Source organism: Natator depressus, chromosome 3 (assembly GCF_965152275.1).
Source record: "Natator depressus isolate rNatDep1 chromosome 3, rNatDep2.hap1, whole genome shotgun sequence".
In the NCBI taxonomy this organism is placed as follows: domain Eukaryota; kingdom Metazoa; phylum Chordata; order Testudines; family Cheloniidae; genus Natator; species Natator depressus.
Window position 1 is genome coordinate 134,280,090 of NC_134236.1, and position 20,458 is coordinate 134,300,547.

General features: G+C 38.2%; 2 protein-coding genes across 6 annotated transcripts in view; one reads left to right on the forward strand and one right to left on the reverse strand.

Annotated features, from left to right (window-relative positions):
• TBCE (tubulin folding cofactor E) overlaps positions 1-20,458 on the forward strand; it is a 53,899-nt gene that overhangs the window by 16,705 nt on the left and 16,736 nt on the right. For all 5 annotated transcript variants that reach the window (XM_074948880.1, XM_074948876.1, XM_074948879.1 and 2 more), the window contains exons 4-9: positions 4,913-5,101; positions 7,703-7,791; positions 11,906-12,005; positions 16,823-16,919; positions 18,420-18,496; positions 18,773-18,868. In XM_074948880.1, the coding sequence (XP_074804981.1) occupies positions 4,913-5,101; positions 7,703-7,791; positions 11,906-12,005; positions 16,823-16,919; positions 18,420-18,496; positions 18,773-18,868 (648 nt within the window). The remainder of the gene's footprint in view (positions 1-4,912; positions 5,102-7,702; positions 7,792-11,905; positions 12,006-16,822; positions 16,920-18,419; positions 18,497-18,772; positions 18,869-20,458) is intronic.
• The window catches only part of B3GALNT2 (beta-1,3-N-acetylgalactosaminyltransferase 2), a 65,697-nt gene continuing 57,247 nt past the window's right edge, over positions 12,009-20,458 (reverse strand). The window contains exon 12 of the mRNA XM_074948883.1: positions 12,009-19,566. Coding sequence (XP_074804984.1) covers positions 19,486-19,566 — 81 coding nt within the window. The 3' untranslated portion in view covers positions 12,009-19,485. The remainder of the gene's footprint in view (positions 19,567-20,458) is intronic.

The window sequence follows — 20,458 nt, forward strand, 5'->3', positions numbered from 1 at the left end:
ATTCTTCTTCTTCCCTGTGCCTGAGGATTTTAAATTGTACCAGTGTGTCCTGAGGCATATGGCTTCTGCCTTGAGTATTCAGGCAGAATTTGTGCTTGAGAATACACATAAGTTGTTGGCTATTCTCCAGTCCTCACCTCCGGGGAAGGTAGCTTTCTCAATAAATGAAGTTCTTTTGGAGCCTGTAAAGTCCTTATGGAATACCCCAGCTTCATTGCTACTTACTGCAAAGTGGGCTGATAAACGATATTTTGTCCGTATGCAGGATTTTTTTTTCTATTCCCATCCAGCCCTAACTCTCTTGTTGCATTGGCAGTAAATTATAGATCACAGCAGGGGAAGTACAAGTCCACGGCTAAGGACCTGGAGTCGAAAAGGCTGGATTTGATGGGAGAAAAATATTCTCAACCTAGTCGTTACAGGTGTGCATTGCAGATCATCAGGCACTGTTCTCTAAATACGACTTCATCAATTGGGATGCTGTGTCCAAATTCACTGATAAATTGCCAGGATCCTCCAGGGAAGACTTTAAGGCAGTCATTGAGGAGGGCCATCTGGTAGCCAAAATATCATTGCAGTGAGCTCTGGACATGGAAGATGCTTCCTTCAGAATTATGGCATCAGCTATGACTACGAGATGGGCCTTGTGGTTCCAGAATTCCGGCATTGCTCTAGAGGTTCAGCAGAGCATAGAAGACTTGCCTTTTGATGGTTGGCTTTTGTTTTCTGAGAAAACTGGTGAGACTTTATGTCCTTTTAAGGACTCGTGTGCTACATTACGTTCGTTTGGAGCTGGGGTATAAACCTCCAAGGGATGTCATTACGGCGGTAAACAGAACTGCAGCAATACAGCTTGCAGCGGCTTTTCTGGTAGTTAGCCTTCCCTATTTTGCAGCAAGACTTCTCCAGGTAGGGTCATAGAGGAGGAGGACTTCTGAGTCCAATTTTAACCAGTAAGCCCGCTCTCATCCAACGTTGAGCAAGCAGCCATTTTGAGCTGCACATCTAGGACACCATTCCAGTTGTGACCTCCCCATTCCCTCAGTTCACAGATAGACTGTCTTACCTTTACAGTTCTTGGGACACAGTAACCATGGAAAAAAGGGTCCTCAACCACCCCACCCAAGGGGATATGCTATCCAATTACTGTGTATTCCCCAACCCTTCCCATGCCCCAACCCCATCGCTCTTTAGGGATCTTTCTCTGAACACAGGTTCAGACTCTGTGTCCTTTGGGAGCTATAGAGAAGATTACCCTGCAGCATCAGGGAAAAGGATTCTATTCCTGGTATTTCCTGGTCCTCAAGTCCTATATAGGAATGAGACCTATTCTTGATCTCCATAGTCTCAAAAAGTACAGCAAATACATGAAATTCGTCATGGTCACCCTAGCGTCTGTTCTTCCCGTATTGAATTACCACTGGTTTGCTGCCCTGGATCTTTGGGACATTTATTTCCATGTGGTGACTTTTTTCCTGAGCCGCAGGAGGTTTCTGAGACTTGTTGTGGCAGGTCAGCACTATTAGTACACTGTGCTCCTCTTTGGCCTGTCCTCGGCTCCATGCATTTTTACCAAATGCATGGCTGTAGTGACAGCGTACCTCAGAAAAAGAGTAATTCATGCCTTTCCATACCTGGATCGTTGATTAGTGAGGGGCAACTCCAGAGAAAAAGTCCTTGCATGTCCAGTTATCTTGATCATCTGGTCTGGTTTTGAACAAGGGAAAGTGAACAGTACTAACTCAAAAAAACCCAACCCTGAATTCATTAGGGCCCTACTAGACTCTGAGTTGAGGGCATTTCTACCAAACGAATGCTTTTGTTAGCTGTGTATGTGTCTCCACTCTCACCCTTCAACTATGATCCAGATGTTCCTGAAGTTAGGTCATATGGCCACGTGCACTTATCCAAGATTACGTGTTTGTCCTTTTCATGGTTGGTTGAAACTGATATATCTCCCAAATTGTTAGTAGTTGGACAGTTTGGTGCAGATACCATTGCCCATCCTGGGCATCCTAGAGTGGTGGACGGATCAGGTCAGTGTTTCCAAAGGTGTCCCCTTTGCTCGTCATCATCCATCTGGGACCATAGTTGCTGATGCTTACACAATATGTTGGGGAGCCCATATGGGGGATTAAAGGTTCAAGGTTTGTGGAGAGAGCAGGAAGTATTGCTTCATATCAATATCCTGGAGCTTTGAGCTGTTTACAATACATGCAGGGCATTTTGTGCAGATATCAAGGTCACAGTGATTCATGTACTCATGGATAACACCGCCACAATGTATTATGTGAACAAGCAGGGAGGTACCCGCTCCATCTGGTTTTGTTAGGTGGTGATAAAAGTTCTGGCGGTTCTGTATCGAAGACAATATCATTCCCACAGCAGCTCATTTACCAGGGTCCCAGAATCACTTAACTGATTATCTTGGCAGGAATTTCTCCCGGAATTTTGAGTGGTCTCTGAACAGCAATGTGCTGAGGTCCATTGACATGTTTGCAATGAAGGACAACTAGAAGTGACATACATTTTGCTATGGAGGGCTTCTCGATCTGATGCGTTTCATTTGAACTGGAGATTGGTGCTGATGCATGTCCCCCTCCACACACCCTCCCCCAATATTGCAGTTGTTCCTCAGGTGATGCTCAAGCTGGGGATGTATCATGTCAGACTGATTGTCATTGCAGTGGCTTGTCTAAGGCCATGCTTGTCAGTCTTTCTGTTCATCTGCCCATTCCTCTTCCTTGGTGTCCTGATCTACTGACTCAGTACCACAGTCAAATTTTGCATCCAGTACTGAACAGTCTGCACCCCACAGCATGGATGCTGCTTGGTTAGATTAGAAGAGGAACACTGTTTCAAAGCTGTTTGACAGGTTTTCCTTAATATTAGGAAGTCCTCTACTAGGGCTTCCTATTCAGCTAAGTGCAAAAAGTTTTTTGATTTGATCCCTAGCCCGGGGAATTCAATCAATGCATGCCTGCATTCAGGACATTTTGGAGTACCTGTTACACCTTCAGTCTTCTGGTCTCTCAGTTCACTGAGAGTCCATGTGGTGGTGATTTTGGTGTTTCGCCTTCCAGTCCAAGGGAAATCAGTTTTCTTGAAATCCATGGTAGTCAGATTTCTGAGTGGGATCATTAGTCTCTTTCCACTGGTGAAGAAAGTGATTCCTCAGTGGGGCCATAACACTGTGTTGGCTGTCCTCATCAGTCCTCCATTTAAGCCCTTAGCAACTCCTCTACCAAAACACAGTGTTTCTTGTGGAAATAACTTCCACAAGAAGAGTTACTGAGCTGTGAGCCCTAGTGGCAAACCCTCTGTATGTCAAGTTTTTCAAAGAAGGGGTGGCCTTGAGGGCTCACTCCAAGTTTTTCTCTAAAATGGTATCACAATTTCATCTTAATCAGATAATATATTTAATTATATTTTTTCCCAAGCCTCATTCAAATGCAGACGAATAGCATCTTCATTCCTTGGGTGTGAGACTATGCTTGCTGTTTTATTTTGAAAGAACTGAGCCTTTTTTGTTTCCTTTTCAGATCAGCTGAAGGGTCAAGCATTCTCTGTACAAATGATTTCCAGGTGGATAACATCCTGTGTTACAGCAGTGAATGGGATAGCTTTGCCTTCACCTCCACAAAGTTTGAGTTCATTCGACAGGGGCCCAAGCATCTCAGTTGCATTTCTCAGTGACATTTCAATATTGGACATTTTGCAGAGCTGCTACAGGGTCTTCCATACATACATCTACCAAGCATTATGCTATTATGACTGCATCTAGATCAGGTGCAGATTTTGGAAAGGCAGTTCAGTGGTCATTCTTCAAGTAGTCTCCGACCCCTTCCTAATGATATTGCTTATGAGTCACCTGAGCGGAATACACATCTGCAACCACTTGAAGAAAAGATGGTTACCTACCTGTACAGTAACTGTTCTTTGAGATGTGGAAACAGATGTGTATTCCATGACCCACCCTCTCGCCTCTCTGCACTGGAGTCTCAATTCTTGATGTTCGGTGTGAAGGAACTCGGGGGGGGGGGGGGGGGTTGGAGTGGCATTGACCTTTAATAGCCAGGGGAGGGGCTACCGGGCCAGAGGGCGCAAATGGTGCACCTGCGGGTACTGATAAGCAAAGTTCTCTGGCTTTGATTCATGGGGTGCATGCACACCTGAGTGGAGTACACATCTGCACCCACATCTCGAAGAACAGCAGCTACTGTACAGGTAGATGACTGTTGTCTTTGGTTCTGGGGCACGATGATATAGCAAGGAATACTACAGCTATCTGTGGAATACACAAAGCCCTGACAATTATTAATATGATCATTTTTACATGTACCTGAGATGGATAATATTTTTAGTTATGATTCTTTTAAAACAGTTACTTTAATTTTGACAATACCCAGAAATAACCCATTGCTGTGGATACAGTTCATTTCTGTATTTCTAGAAATTAAGATTTTTTTAAGGAGTGGAGTTAGGAAGAATTTAGTTCTCGTGTTATAATCTCATTACATTGGTACAAGTGCTGCTAATAACATCTCCTGGGGGGGGAATTAGAGATTATACTGACTTCTGTTGATTGCAGTAAGGGGTGAGTGTGCTGCTTGATACTTCACAACTGCATAATTCTACACCAGTAGTAGAATGATAATACCATATTTTTTCTAATGTTACTCAAAGTAAAAATAATTTTAAAAAGTACCCTGAGAACAGGAAACTGTTACCAGAATTGCAGCATAATTGCAGCATTCCTGTAACATATTTTACGCTGAATTACTGATATGCCTTCTCAGCATTAATTGTATTTTAACAGTTTTTGTCTGGGAGTTATAACCATGACTACTGTTTTGTATTTCCTCTTTTTTTTGTACACATCCTCTCTTTCTCTCTCTCCCCCCCCTTCCAGTCACCCGACAGGAGGATCCTTTATCCGCCCAAACAAGGCAAATTTTGGTGTGGATTTTCTTACTGCAGTAAAGAACCGCTATGGATTGAATGATGAGCAAGATGTTGAGTGTGAGAAAGAGAATGCTTTAGTCATTGGAAAGAAGACTGTGGAACTTGTTGGTTTTGACTCTATTATAGAACAACAAAGGCAAGTGTTGTTTATATATGTAAATCTGAGTTATATTATGGAGATATTTATATTGACGCCATAGTTAAGGCTGAGTTGAGTTTTGTCCTTTAAATCAGGAATTCAGCTTCTTTGTTATATATGAAAACTTGTGTAGCCTCCTCAAAAATAAAACACTTACTCTGAGTGCAGATTTTTTTTTTCCTGAGAATTTACAAATGAATCTGTTAATTAGTTTAGGAATTAAAATTAATTAAAATGTGTCCTTTTAAGATATATAGCACCTCGTGTCAGACATTTTTTGCCTTTAAAAGTCTCGCTAACAGTATAACACAGACTCATCAAACTTTCCAAAAAGTTAAAACTCACTGAAGTCTTATGCATAGGCTACATTTGAATAATTTGTAAGATTAATGTTTTCCTCCTGTAATTGTTCATAACTGAAAATTTAATCCAGTCTGGATCCACAAACGCTATTGTGTTGAGTTAAGGTTTCTGCCAAAGGAGAAACTTTCCATTATGGAGAAAAATGGGGGGGGGGGGGGGGGGGAGAATGATCGTTAAACCTAGGAATAATAATCCACATGTAGCTTTGTGCACAAAATTTTAGGGAGTTTTTATTATTTGGGAAGTTGAAAGGTCTCTGACAGTGCAAACAGTTAAGATTAGATTGGGTGCCCTAATTGTGTATTTCCATAGTTTAACATGTTTGGGGATGGGGGTTAAGTTTAACCTTAACTGTGAATTTTCTGGGTTGATAACACTTGGTTTGGGATAATTGCAGCATGTCTGTAACATATTTTACGCTGAATTACTGATACTCCTTCTCAGCATTAACTGTTTTTTTAACAGTTTTTGTCTGGGAGTTATAACCATGATTCTGTATTAAATATTCACAGACTCTGGGGATTGGTTGACTTGAGCCCGTAGCATAGCTTTTGGGCATATGTTTTTTAAAAACTTATGAGAGTAACCTTTTCATTAAACATTTATATCTCTTGTTTTTTGCTGGAACTTTTTCTGGGGGGGGGTTTAAACATTTGTCTAGCATTGTGAACTCAAACTCAACAACATTATGCTAGAGCGTATAAAAACCAGAAAGTGAAATGACCTGGAGACAGAAGCTGAAATTCATTAGTTTCACTGTTCCAGTTGAATTAAATGCCCCAAACCCTCATGATGAACAGTAAATCAGATTTGTAAAGCTCTTCATGTTTAGTTAATACAAGATGTAGTAACACAGGTGAGGAATTTCTTTTAATGGCTATCTTGACAATGTTACTTTTTAAAACTATGCATCCAAAACATCTTTCACCCTAACATCTTTACTATATGCAAGTATTATGCATCGCTTGCCAGTAGCCTTATGCAGGCTGGCAAAAGTAAAGAACATTATATTTAATATTGCAATTATTTGTTTGTTATATAAATTGGGCCATAATTACTCTAAAAGCTTTTTGATATATAAAGGTGTAACTCTTTCAATTTTTAGTGCTCCTCTCCTGTGCATGTGTAATGAGTTATATTTTGCTTCCGATGGAGAATATGTACCTTAATTGGTGAGGTTTTAGTTCATATTAGTATACCACCTCAAGCTGTGATCTTGTCATATCTTGGTTGGGAGATATCCAAGAAACTTATTAATATAGCACCACAATTTGCATTACGTTTTATAGACTAATCAGACATGATCCCAGTTCCTAGGTGCTCACAGTCTGACTTCACACAACAAGAGGTAATGACAGCAATTTGAGGGCTAAAGTAAGGGAATGTAGTTTATCATGAGATTAGCATTTGTCATACACATTAATGGGTTCCTTTTAAAATTTATGTTAATGTTCTATGATTGTTGTATGGTGTATGATTTGTTAGTGTTTTAATGTCGGTATCAACTCAGCTCAGTGGTGACTATGTTCTGTGAATAAAAAAGTCAAGGGTTGAAAGCCCACAGTACCAGTAATGAGGAATTGTCTTCACCTATTCTAAGTGGCTCTCATTCTTCTATCTGGGAAAGAAGAGGAGGAGGAAATTAGTTATTTGTTGATAATTGGTGTGGTGTATGGAATGGGCTGCACATATGCTGGTGTCTCCATGGAGCTCCTGCAGCAGTTGGGTGGTCTTGATTCAGTAGATGGCACTCTTCTCCTGTAAGCTGATACTGAATCAATTCGCCCCCTCCCACAAATGTCATTAGAGGCTACTGAACAGTTGAAAATACCATTTTTTTTTTCAGAAGAGACTTAAAACCAAAGGTACTGATCATTTATAATTAAGATTCCTGTAGCACTTTTTGTAAGAGCCTGGATGTTCCAAATTACGTTACTAAATTTTGCATACTTGAATTACTCTGTGTGGTTTAAATCTGATAGGATCATTTTCTTTGCTGCTTTTACAAATTGTTCTGTAAAGTTGCTGAAGGGTATTACATGGGAGCATTTCTGTGATTTAGATGAAGATGATACCACTATCTGGTAATATAGTGTTTGTATAGTAATAATTGTAAAAAGAATGTAAAATGCATAGTGTTTAGATTTAATATCTGGGTGCTTTTATACAATATATAATCTGTTCTGTTTTTCTCTGTTTGTATATAAATTAACATTCAGTATTTTTTTCATGTAGTCAACTGAACAAATTGGTAGACATCTCAGTGAGCGAATGTGCAGTGAGCCATGCTGGTCAGAAAGAGGAGATCAGCAGAACGTGTCCTAGTATCCTTTTTCTAAAAGTGTTTTATTATGTGCTACTATTTACATAAATCAAACACATGCTTTAAGCATTCCAGGTGTATCTGCAGACATTAAGGGATTACATTTACATATTTTCAGAGGTTATTTTCAAATCAGTTTAGTTCATTTTTATTAAATTTAGGAGCTTTATTCAGTCTGTCCTCTAACGATAAATGCTTTTGAATGGTAGAAATTCCATAATAATGGGCACAAGTAGTTGTAATTAAGATACATTAGAGCTCAAAGATATCTCATCATGGAATAGGGATTATAAATTCTAATTCTATAGTATGAGACAATATATTAATGTAATGTTTAAGAAAAGTTTTGTAAATGGGTTACAATAATTCATGGATTAGGGACCCAATCTTATTGGGTTCCAGGGGCTTCTGCATAGATTCTTTAGGTTAATCTTTCTGTCTACCCAAAGGGACTCAGTGCTCAGTCTAGAAGATACCATCAGAGTTGCTTAGTTTTGCAGTTCTCAAACTGTGGATTTGTGTCTCCAGAGATAATATGCTTGTTAACAGCAAAAACATTTTTTAAATAAATAAATAATATATAAAAGTGAGAAATAACAGACCTCAACCCTATTGTCCCTCTGCAAATTTGTGTACACAGAGTCAATCCCTTACCTTTCTCTAAAAGTGCAAAGTTTCAAAAAGTGCAATGAATAGAAGATTGTTGGTGGCAGAATAGATCTGGACAAGGAGAAGAAGTCTGGAGATAAATGTGAGAAGGGAGGGGCAGGCAGTAGAAACAAAAGTGAAACTGTTTGAGCAGCACATTCCAGAAGTCTTGAGGTCTGTCTTAAGTGTAGCCTTCATTGATTTGAGATCTACCATACCATTCTCTCACTAGAAGGGAAAACCTATAATGGCAGCAGGCCGTAAAAGAGACCCAGTTTGGGAATATTTTAATGAAGTTCCTCTACCTGTGGGTAAGACAGGCATGCGTGCAAAATGCAAACAGTGCAACAAAGAAATGTAAGGCCTGGTTGCCCGAATGAAACAACATCATGAGAAATGTTCCTTCTCAGGAGGAAGCTGCATTGAAGATGATGAAAGGAACATGTCTGAACAGGCAGGATCTTCGGGTTGGTAAACTATTTTTTATTTCATACTCCTTTCTTAAGGACTGCCTGTCTTCCTTCTGGACTATTCTTGAATTCTCATGTTTGAGCAAAAAATGTACAGCTGCATTTTAGATGCAGTTGTGATAAAAAATAGCTGAAATAGGCAGATAATCCTTTTACAATTTCACCTCTAAAGTAGTACTGAGTGTCGGTGAATGCAATGAGTAATACTAAATGAGCAGTATGGTAATAATAATTAAATAACTGCATTGACTTATTTTGTTTAGGAGAATCCATCGTCAACATACAGAATTCTGAAGACTATCAAACTTCAAGATCACCATCATTTTCTATAGTTTCAGAGTTATCTGCCAGTGAGAGTGTTTCAGTCACATCATGTATGTCACATAGCCACAGTATATCCTCTGTGGCAAAAAGGAAAAAAATCTCCATCATCCAGACACAACCATAGATAAGTTTGTGATAAGAACCAGCAGATTACAAAAAGAGGTAATTGATTGAAAAAATTGCCCGGTTTGTTTATGCAATAAGCTCTCCTTTCTGTATGATTGAGAACCCACACTTCATTAACATGGTTCAGTCATTAAGACCAGGATACAGTCCATCCAACAGAGCACGTGTCACGGGCAAATTGCTGGATAAAGTGTGTGAAAGAGAAATTGAGCAGTGTGCAAAAGGTCTAGAGGGTGAAATTGTTAACCTGAGTCTTGATGGATGGAGCATTGTCCACAATAATCCTGTTGTTTGTCCTTGTGTAACAACAGAAGGGAATGTCTTCCTTACAGAAACAATTGATACATCAGGAAATGTGCACGCAGCAGAATACTTACAAGAAGTAGCAGTAAAAGCTATAACAAACTTGGGAAAAAATATTCAAATGTCTGGTACGCAGGATGGTCACAGACAATACTGCAAATATATCAAAGATGAGAAGAAATTTAGAAGAGAGTCCCAAGCTAATAACATACGGTTGCAGTGCTCATTTGATGCACCTCCTAGCCAAAGACTTCAGTGTTCCAGAAATAAAGGCTAATGTTGTTGAAATTGCAAAATACTTCTGTAACAACCACTTTGCAGCAGTTAGCTAACTGTCCCACAAGACATGCGATGGAACTCCGTAGTGGACTGTTTTGAGTACTATATCAAGAACTGGCCTAATCTGATGACAGTTTGGCTGTGACAGTGCCTTTTCTTTTTACACGATTTTGTTCACAAAGGTCTCAACATTGGGCTTAAGAGAAATGTTGAACACCTGCTGGGTACCCTGAAGCCTACTTCTGTAGCCCTGAAGAAAATGCAGGGAAGTAGCTGTTTTATTGCTGATGCTGTTGAAATTTGAAAGGAATTGAGTGAGTTCTTAAAAAGAGAAATATGCAATGACAGAGTTCAATTACAAGCATTTTAAAAAAACGACTGGGACAAGCACTATCTCCAGCTCATTTTCTTGCAAATATTCTCAATACTCAGTACCATGGTCAAACCTTAACTGCTGAAGAAGAGGAGTTGGCTATGACATGGACATCCAGCAGTCCATCCATCCAACTATAATAAACTTTAGAGCTAAGGCTGAACCATTCAAGAAATACGTTTCTTTTAAAGAAAGTCACACCAGTGAACTGGTGGAAGTCACTTAAGCACTTGGATTCAGAGACTGTTGAAGTGGTGGTCTCCCTTTTTAACGCTGTTTCTGCTGGCGTAGAAAGAATATTTTCTTCCTTTGGACGAATTCATTCCAAATTGAGAAATTGTTTAGGTCCTGAAAAAGCAGGAAAGCTTGTTTTTTTTTTCCAGATTATGAACAAACAGGAAAATGAAGGTGAAGACAACTGAGTTAGCTGCAGAAGCCGATATTTTAAGTTTCTCATGTTGACCTGGCTAACATTGTCTGTTTTAATTCTTGGGTTTAAAAAAAAAAAAAATCATTAACTATTTTAGTTAAAAACAATTTTAACAAAAACAACCCTGATTTTAAAATATTTGAATGTTTAACTAAATTCAAAAATTCATATGCTTGTTTTGTTAAAATATTATGTTTGCTGTTGAAGAAAAAAATCAAGAATACATAACGTTGTTGTTTTAGTTAAATAAAACAATTTAAATGTCTGTCTGGTGATGTCCTCCTTCTAATACAGCATGGCAAGAAACTCCTCCAAAGATTCATGATTAACCTGTTGAATTGGAGATAGTTCACCTCCCAATAATTTCATAAATATCTGCTTCAATTACCTTTGGTAATTGAAATAACCAAACAATCATTCATTTTCTGATGTAAAACTAATCTGAAAAGCTTTCAGAATAAATCACTTAAAACATGTATAGTGTGTACCTTCTAAAAATGAAACCTACTTTTATCTCTGAGTTGTGAAGAATATGTATTAAGGTTATAACAACCAACAAGAACACGCTTTTATGTAGAAATCCATGATTAAATAGTCTTCCTGACTAGTGATTTTAATATAATTACCAAATTAATTTAATTACCAAATAAATAATTTAATTACCAAATCTACCCTGGTAACTACCATCTTTTATCAGAAGCTGCATTGGTGGTAGCAAAGAAAAAATTTAGTGTAGATACGGCCATAAAAATTGCTGCTGTTACTGGAGAAGCACTTTATTCATGGGCATCAGTGGCTGTGAATATGTAATCAGTAATAATACATTCCATTTCTTACATTTTGTGGTTATGTTTCCAAAATACATAGCAAGAATTGTACACAGTGTTACTAAATGAACAAATAAGAATTGTATATTCTTTACTCTAGACATAAACACTCTTCTGGACCTATAGAACTGAGTTGTTTTATAAGTCTTAATGTACTATTTCTGTAACAGATTCCAGGATAGAAACTAGGAGTAACTGAGCAGTAGTATCTGTTAGCTTAGACAGACTTACTCTGCTATATTTTGGTTCAAGAACACAATAGTTGTAAAGTTATACCTCCGTTCTCTGAAAAAAGTTCAGAATTCTGACACATTTTTCTTAAAGTGAATTCTCAGATATCAGGAGTATAAATCTATCAAAAAATCTGTTGCCATCCTGGGAGAAAGTAACAGATATTGCTTGTCAAGTTCAGAATCTGGAAAGTCTTGATCTCAGGTGTATATATATGAATATATTTTTTTCATTTCATAATTGTTCTAAATTGTTTTTTTTTTTTTTTATTAGGTATCTAGTCTTTTTCTGGATGTGCGATACCTTCCAATAGTGTGTCACATCAAGGAAAGAATAGATTCCCAAGGATGTTTAACTGTGTGAAACCAAATTCTCCAAAAGTGTTTAGGGTAGAGATTTTTGTCTTGTCTATATGTCTCAGAGCTTTAAAGGAATACTATATACTAGAAAATCACAATTCTGACTCAAAAATGAGTATATATTATTGTTACAAATGAAGCCCCTAAGACTGCTATGGTTGAAAGAAACTCCTAAGACTGTTGTGATTGCTTCTATTTTTTTGGTTGTTTACTTCCTTTGTTTGACAGTTCCTTATGTATAATCAATTTAATCATTTTCTACTATATACTTGGCAAGGGGGAAATTGACTAATAAATTCCTTGTAAACATCAACAGGGGGCTGAAAAACCCTTAAAAAGGTTTATAGAAAAGCTATTTTTAAAATATTCAGAAAAAAACTATTTAAAGAGTGCTCTCTTAGAAACTAGACTTAAAAAATCAAGTTGATAGTATCCCTTTGACTCAGAATGGGAAGGTGGGCACTATGGAATTTCACAGTGAAAAACATTAAACCACCTTACTGCAATTAAGGTGACAGTTGCAAGCCTTTTGGATGTACACTCTCATCCTCACTGAGGGAGCTCATTTGGCAGCTACTAAGACTAGCTAATTTTATTAATTATCTATTTTCATTGTTGTTTTTCAGACCTATTTTTCCTTGTATTGTAAAGTTGATAACTTAAAGAGTTTTCTCTTTTAATGTAGGAATGCTTTAAAACAAACTTGTTTTCCTTTTGTTGAATTGTTTTTAGCGTCTTGGGACTCTATCTCCTGGTGCTGCTTATTCCCTCCCCCGCCCCATTGTCCCAGTACGCTTTTGTTCAAGAGTCTGATTTTTATCTAGAGCATCGTGTTTTATTCTGAATGTTCATCTTTCACCAAACTGAAGTATCCCAAATGCTTCAGGGGCACTGCCTTGATTTCTCTGGGACCCAGTCCACACCTGACCTGAAAGAATGCTAGTGGATCACAGTGACAAAGCTGCTGGGAAATATCTATGACACTATTGATGTGTTGGCACATTCCTACTACACACATTAAACCCCCCACCCTTAGGGGAGAAGAGTAGAGGCAGCTAAGTGGGAGTTGAGATCTCACTTTTATATGGGTATTCAGGCCTGCCTAATTGTTAGAAATAGATCTCAGAGAAATGAGATGGACGGGGATTTGAAGGTAGGGGACTTCAATGCTCTGTGGGCAATCTAATTTTGTATTTGTAATTTTGGCAGAGGAAACTGGAGCCTTGGAGATGTGCTCCTTTTTATATTTTGTATGCATCTAGTAGTATTTTTTAGGTACAGTAGAACCGCAGAGTTATGAAAACCTCGGATATGGAGGTTGTTTGTAACTCTGAACAAAACATTATGATCTTTCAAAAGTTTACAACTGCACATTGACTTAATACAGCTTTGAAACTTATTATGCAGAAGAAAAATGCTGCTTTTAACCATCTTAATTTTAATGAAACAAGCACAGAAACAGTTTCCTTACCTTGTCAAATCTTTTTTAAACTTTCCCTTTTTAAAATAGTTTACATTTAACACAGTACGGTACTGTATTTGCTTTTTTTTTTGTCTCTGTTGCTGCATCATTGCGGACTTCTGGTTCCAAATGAGACGTGTGGTTGACCAGTTAGTTTGTAACTCTGGTGTTCTACTGTAGTTGCACCATGGGTGGCAGGTATAATAGGCAAGAGAAGGCTGCTGCTGGACCCCCGGTTGCGGGGTTTGGCGGGGTAAGTTTTTGCTTTTATTATTCCCCAGGCAGGTTGCAAGGCAGCTGAGAGGCAGTATGTGCTATTCAGCTTCCTGGGTTCATCAGTAATCTACCTGGGCTCCAGCGAGATTACTGATGAACCCAGAAAGCTGAGTAGCAAATACCACCTCCTCAGCAGCCCCTGAACCTGCATGGGATATATCAAAAGCTTCGGGAAGACGCTTTTCCCTGGGGTGGCTTGGGGGGAGGTGGTGGAGGCATGGCATGACCACGACTGGTCCGGGGCACCTTCAGGCAGGTGTGCAGGGGCCCTCGGGGCACCTCCGGGCAGGGCGTTTTGGGGAGGGCGTTTTGACCACGGGGAGCGGGGCAGAACTGGGGGCTAGCCTGTCCAAAGGGGGGCTCCAGCCGCCACCCATGAGTTATACACACATGCTGATTGTTGAAGAGGCTGAGACTGGAGTTTTCACTGAGGAACCTACTCTCAGGAGAACAACTTCTGATGGGGCTCCATTTTTTCCATAATTTCATGGCCAAGGAATTTGCAATAGAATTATGTTGTGAAATCTTAACTTTTATTTAAATAAATAGGGCAACCCCCTGACACAAACTCTAAGAAAACCTCCAAATGTGAACTGATACATTGTGGTCTTCCTGAGTATGTAAGCAGATAGCTTGAAACCATAACTCATAGACAAACTTCTCCATTCATCAGCATGGAGTATATTAACTCAAACATGTTTAAATATTAACATTAACACTTTGAAAGCTGATCCTTTTTAAGTAGAAATATTCAGCTAATGTTACCCATCATTGTTGGAAGAAATAGCAAAATATTAGGATAAGGGACAGTATGGCTGCTGGTTATTGTCATGGTTTCCACATTTGGGGAATTAGGAGTGCAGGTTCCCTTACTCCCAAATTAAGTTGCCTCTTCCCCTATCCCATAAGGGTAGGGAAAGACACGATGCACTCCCCCAGTACCAAAAGACTCCTGGGTACCAAAAATCTTCCATACCTTTCTCTGTGTCAAAAGTCAGTTGTCCCCATAGTAGCGTCCAAGGGCTCCATGGTCAATTTCTACAATGTAGTTGTGTCAATACAAAAACCTGAGGCAAACTGAAATTTGACGGTGACATAAAATAAACTGAATTTAATATCAAAATAAAAAAGGAATGGTTTACTGACTGTATTCCTTCTCCTACTTAGTTCAGTTTAAAAAAAGACCCCAACTTTTAAATTGAAGCTGTTGGAGATTTTCCATTTGTTCGCAAAATTCAGCGCCAGAATGCTGCCAAAATGAAGTTGCTGCAGGATTTAGGCCCAGTTTGCTGCAGGGTATACAGGGCCTTGACTAGTATCAATAGGAAAAATAAGATAATTATTTTTAATTACTCTGATATAAAATTTTAATCCTTGAGTGTAATCCAGATTTATAGTGTGTTTTTTGGAGTTATGATTCAAATGGATTGTATAAAAATGGTGCTTATGACACAAACAGAATTTTTGGATTTATTTGGCCCTTTTGTCAGAAGTTCAGTTTTTTTTAAAAAAGGGTGGAAGTAGATACACAATTATAGTAAAAACAGTTCTGGTGCGGGGAGGGTGAGAGTAGATGAAAACTGGGGAAGCCTGCTATCAAATCTCTAAGTGCTTGTCTAAATGGGGAGATTTACCTGCATATCTATACTGCTGTACTGACATAGCTCTTCTGGTAATTTTCCCTCTGTATGCAAGCCCAGAGGAAAGAAATGTCTGGAGGGAAATAGGACCTAGAGTTAGTTTAAGGACACTATGGCACCATGTATAAGCTCTTTAATGTCAGCATTTTTCTGTGGCTCTGAGTCCTTAAAATCCTTATTTTATCAATGTTCTGGCATTTATGCATAATATTTAGTTCTAATTTTTAAAAAAAAAATTTGTTTATTAAGGCATAGTTAAAATAAAACCTTAGCATACTACACTGAACATTACTTATTAGTTATTCAGGATGCAAAACTATGTTCTGAAGTGTCCCTAGCCTCTGTTTGCCAGAAGCTGGGAATGGATGACGGGTTGGATCACTTGATAATTAGTTGTTCTGTTTATTCCCTCTGAAGCACCTGGCATTGGCCATTGTCGGAAGACAGGATACTGGGCTATATGGACCAGTGGTCTGACCCAGTATGGCCGTGCTTATGTTCTTACAAGGTATTGAAAGAACCTGGCTAAAGATTCTGGATTGCTGATAAGGGAGTCCTCCTGTTCTGAGTATGCTAAAAAGGGTGGCTAAGTTTCTAAATACCTATCCTCTTTTTGGTGCTTCTCTTGTGTACATATCTGGTATGAAAGCTTTCCCATTACAAGAAGAGTCCATATTCTATTATAACGCTATTTCATAGGAGCAGGAGTTGCATTTTTCCAATAGTGTACAATACAAAGTCTAGCTGCTAACAATAAAAAAGACATTTTTAACAAAATGACAAATTAATGTAAATCCTTTACTGGAGCATTAAGTGGGGTAGGTCTGGTAATCTCTATGACATTTTGTCATAAGATGAATCTCTTTAAGAATTTCCTGCTGCAACCCTCATTTTAATCTGTTTCCTGAGATACAGTGTCAAGGGTGATAGGCCCAACATTTGACTTGTCACTTTTATTTCTGGTAACAAAATAAATAATTCCCTTTTCCCACCTTAATGCTTCGGTACTTAAACTAACCCCTTCAGCTTCAGTACTTTAACTAAATTGCAAGGAATTCAGTACTTTAACTAATTGCAAGGAAAGAATTTGCACTCAAACTACCAAGGCATTTTTCTAAATAGGTTGGAAAATATTTAAATATACAAAGTCCTTGACAATGTGCCTCTCTAATCCTATGTGTTCCTTTTTGTTTTGAAATATGAAATTCTAAATTGGTGATTTAGTTGAATAATTGAGTTGTTTTATGCTGTAGAAATAAGAACCTATTTATTCTTTTTATACAGTGAAAACAAGATGAAATTTCCATCTGCTTCTATAACCTGTACACTTAGTAAATTGAGGGTTCTGGCACTTAATCGAACTGGAGTAACATGGGCAGAGGTAATGAGCTTCTTACATTTATGAAGTAAATTGTTTTTATTTGTTAGTCATTTGGTTACATGGGTCAGTAAAAACATAATAAGGGTTTACACTTAGTGTAAGGGTGTTACACTAGATCATATAATCTTCCAAAATTGAGTCTGATCTATATTAGAGAAAAGATGCACCGGTATAATTAAATCAGTCTAAAATTCTTGTTACACTGGCATGAAACCCTGATGCGGACGCGCTTAAACCAGGTTAAATTGGTAACTTGGTAAATTACTGAATTAAATAGGTTTAGTTTATCTGAAGTTTAACCTGGTTCTAATGTGTCTGCATTAGGGGTGTGTGTTTGTGCAAACTGATTTTCAGTTTGTTATACTGGTGCAACTTTTCTAATATAGATCAGAACACTGACTTTTTTTAAAGTTATTTTTATGTGACTGACCCACTTTGATATAACCATATTAAGATTCGTTATGAAATGTGGTTCTGGCATCACTTTGTATAGTAGGTGTTTTAATATGCTTGTATTTATAAAGAAGCAGACAAACATCTGGTAGTATAGAGTCTATTTCTATGAACTCAGATACAACATAGGAAAATGAAAGTCTGAGTTGCTTCCATGCATGGAAACGTGCAAATTGCTTTTCCTGTTAGTTACCCTCGTCTTACACCTTGTGTACACTAGGAAGATGACCTGTTGCTGCCGAGGGGTATCAGCAGTGGGCGTTTTCCCTAGCATAAGCCTGGCCTAAAAGTGATAGATTAAATTGTCAACCTGCCTTTATCAGAAATAATACTGTGCATTAGATCCCATCCAGGACTAAAATAAAATCTTGAGGTTTCTAGGCTAAGCCAATTTGGCATAGTTCCACTGAAAATAGTGGAGATTTTTCAGAGCCCGATATCTTAGAAAAAGCCTTGTTTGGCTAACCTTTGAGTTTTCCCAAGTTCTTGATTTTGTAAACCAAACATGAAAATCCAAATGGAAAATCGTGGTTCACAGAATGGGGGAAGATGGGGTGACACTATCCTAAAGTTGCAATTTAAATGGCAATGTTGTCGGTTCCCCTGCAGCCTTTTCTTTTTGAATTATGGATTCCAGTCCAGTAACAGTGAATCCTGTAGCTGTGTGGAATCCTAGTGACTACCATCTATCTGTACTAGCAGATGAGATACAGGATCAGAGGTATAGTTATTATTAAATAGGAAGGGTTACTGAAATAAAATACGAAAGCTTATGGTCAAATATATTTGTTAGTCACGAAAGCTTTTGCTCAAATAAATTGGTTAGTCTCTAAGGTGCCACAAGTCCTCCTTTTCTTTTTGCGGATACAGACTAACACGGCTGCTACTCTGAAACCTGAAATAAACAGTATTCCAGATAGCTTGTTTTAGATAGTTATGGCATACTTTGAATGTGTTTTAAGTAAAATTTATATGATGCACAGATTCTGGCATATATACAGTTACTACTACAGTTACTACTAATACTAAATGAAGTTTTCCTATTAGGTTCTTCTGTGTGCTCCAGGGTGGCCAGCACTTGAAGAATTGTACCTTGCTTCCAATGATATTACAGTTTTAGAAAGGTATGAGGTTTAGCTTTAAATGCTAAAGTCATCGTTTTGTGATTAATATCCTGTATGCATAAAGTTATGACATGTCTGATAAAAATTAAACTAAATTCCAGTTGTGGGTTAAATTACCATTACCATGGTAATCTTGCAAAGGAGATTTTAACATACTGTGTGATCTGGGACACTTGTGTGTGAACACACTGATTTTATTATACAGTTGTGTGTATATGAGTGTAAATATTTTAAAACAATTTAAAAACATAATTGCATTTTTTGTAATGCTTACAGACCCATTAACGTTCTACAGACCTTGAAATTGTTAGACCTTTCAAACAACCAATTAATTGATGGAAGTCAACTGCAGCTAATAGCATATCTTCCCAGGTAATTGTTAAAGAACTTTTACTGTAAATTTTCTCATGCTCTGTAAATTGATTCATTCACATATGCTTAGTGGTTTGAAGCATGATAATATTGCCTTGGTAGTGAAGGTTACAGAATTTTGAAAATTAAGGTTTTTTTTGCTCTTTTGTGAAGAGTATCTGAACTATTTAACATAATCTGGGGAAGGATTTAATTTTATTTTAAGATTTAATTAAAGCATGTTTTTATTAAGATATTTATGGAATTAGTGTGTGGTGTTTTTTGTTTTTTTGTTTTTTTTTTTACACAACAGTTTGAAGTTCAGATTTTGCAATTATAGAGTCATATCCTAGAGAAAACCCTTTTCAGGGCAACTAGCTCTTGGAACCTGTATGGGCTTCCTATGATAAGGAGCTTTGGAGATTGCTCCTAATTTAGAGGGGCAATTCTTTGGTAGTGGATACATAATGCCAGTTGTTATTAAATGCATTAAATAACTGCATATGACCACTCCCTTCCTATATGTCCATCTGATTCTGGGAAATGAGGTTGGGCAACACATTAAATGGATTACTATTCTAATTGTGATGCAGTCAATCAGAGAAGATTTTTATAGGTGGTCATGTAGCCAAGAATGTTTAATTGGCTGGCAGCTCTTGTCTTGTAGCCATGGACATGAAAGGATCCCACAAGATTTTTCCTGTCTTCTCTCCTTCCTTCTAAAAAAAAAAAGGTGATTAGAGTGTGATGGAGGCAGAGCCTCACTTTTAATCCCTACGATTGCACGGAAGAAGGTACTTCCACCCACCTCCTGCTCCTTTCCCAGTTAACACTAGGACGATGGCTAGACTACAGAGCCTATGTCAGCATAGCTATGCTGGCATAACCCCCTAGTGTAGATGTAGTTTACACCAACAGAAGGAGTTTTTCTGCTGGTGTACGAACACCATCTGCGCGAATGACATTACCTATGCCAACAGACGCCCTCTTCTGTCAGCATAGCTGCTTCTACAACGGGGATTTTGTCAGCATAGCTGTGTCAGTCAGGGGCGTGGTTTTTTCACATCCTGCAGTAGCTATGCCAATACAAGTTTTAAGTATAGACCAAGCCGAAGAGTTTGTCCACACTGGGATATTTACCAACGTACCTACACTAGTATAATTATTTGCTGCTGCTGTTCCCTGTGTGGATGTTGCCTTTGTGAATTTAAAGTGCTTTTTTTTGGTTTAGGTTATCTTTTGTAGCGATAACATCTTGTTCCATAGATTCCTGCACAGCAGCATCTTGGTAGTTACAGTGCTGAGCTAGTGTGAAATGCCTCTTTGCACTTGGGTATATGATTTAGGAAAAAATACTGTTTTCTCCCTACTCAACTTCATCTACTTCTGTGTCCAGTCAAATATGTGGAACCTGATAAATGATAAGTTGCAAAGTTACTTAAACTCTTATACCAAAAATAAGGCCCATAAGGGAAGGGAGCAGTAAACTATTTTAAAGAAAAAATCAAGCCATTCTGAAGATTAGTACCTCCACAGCAAGCTGCCATTTTGAAAGCTTGGAACTCCACTGCTGTCCTTCTGTAAACTGCCTTTTAAACTTGGTTACCAGCT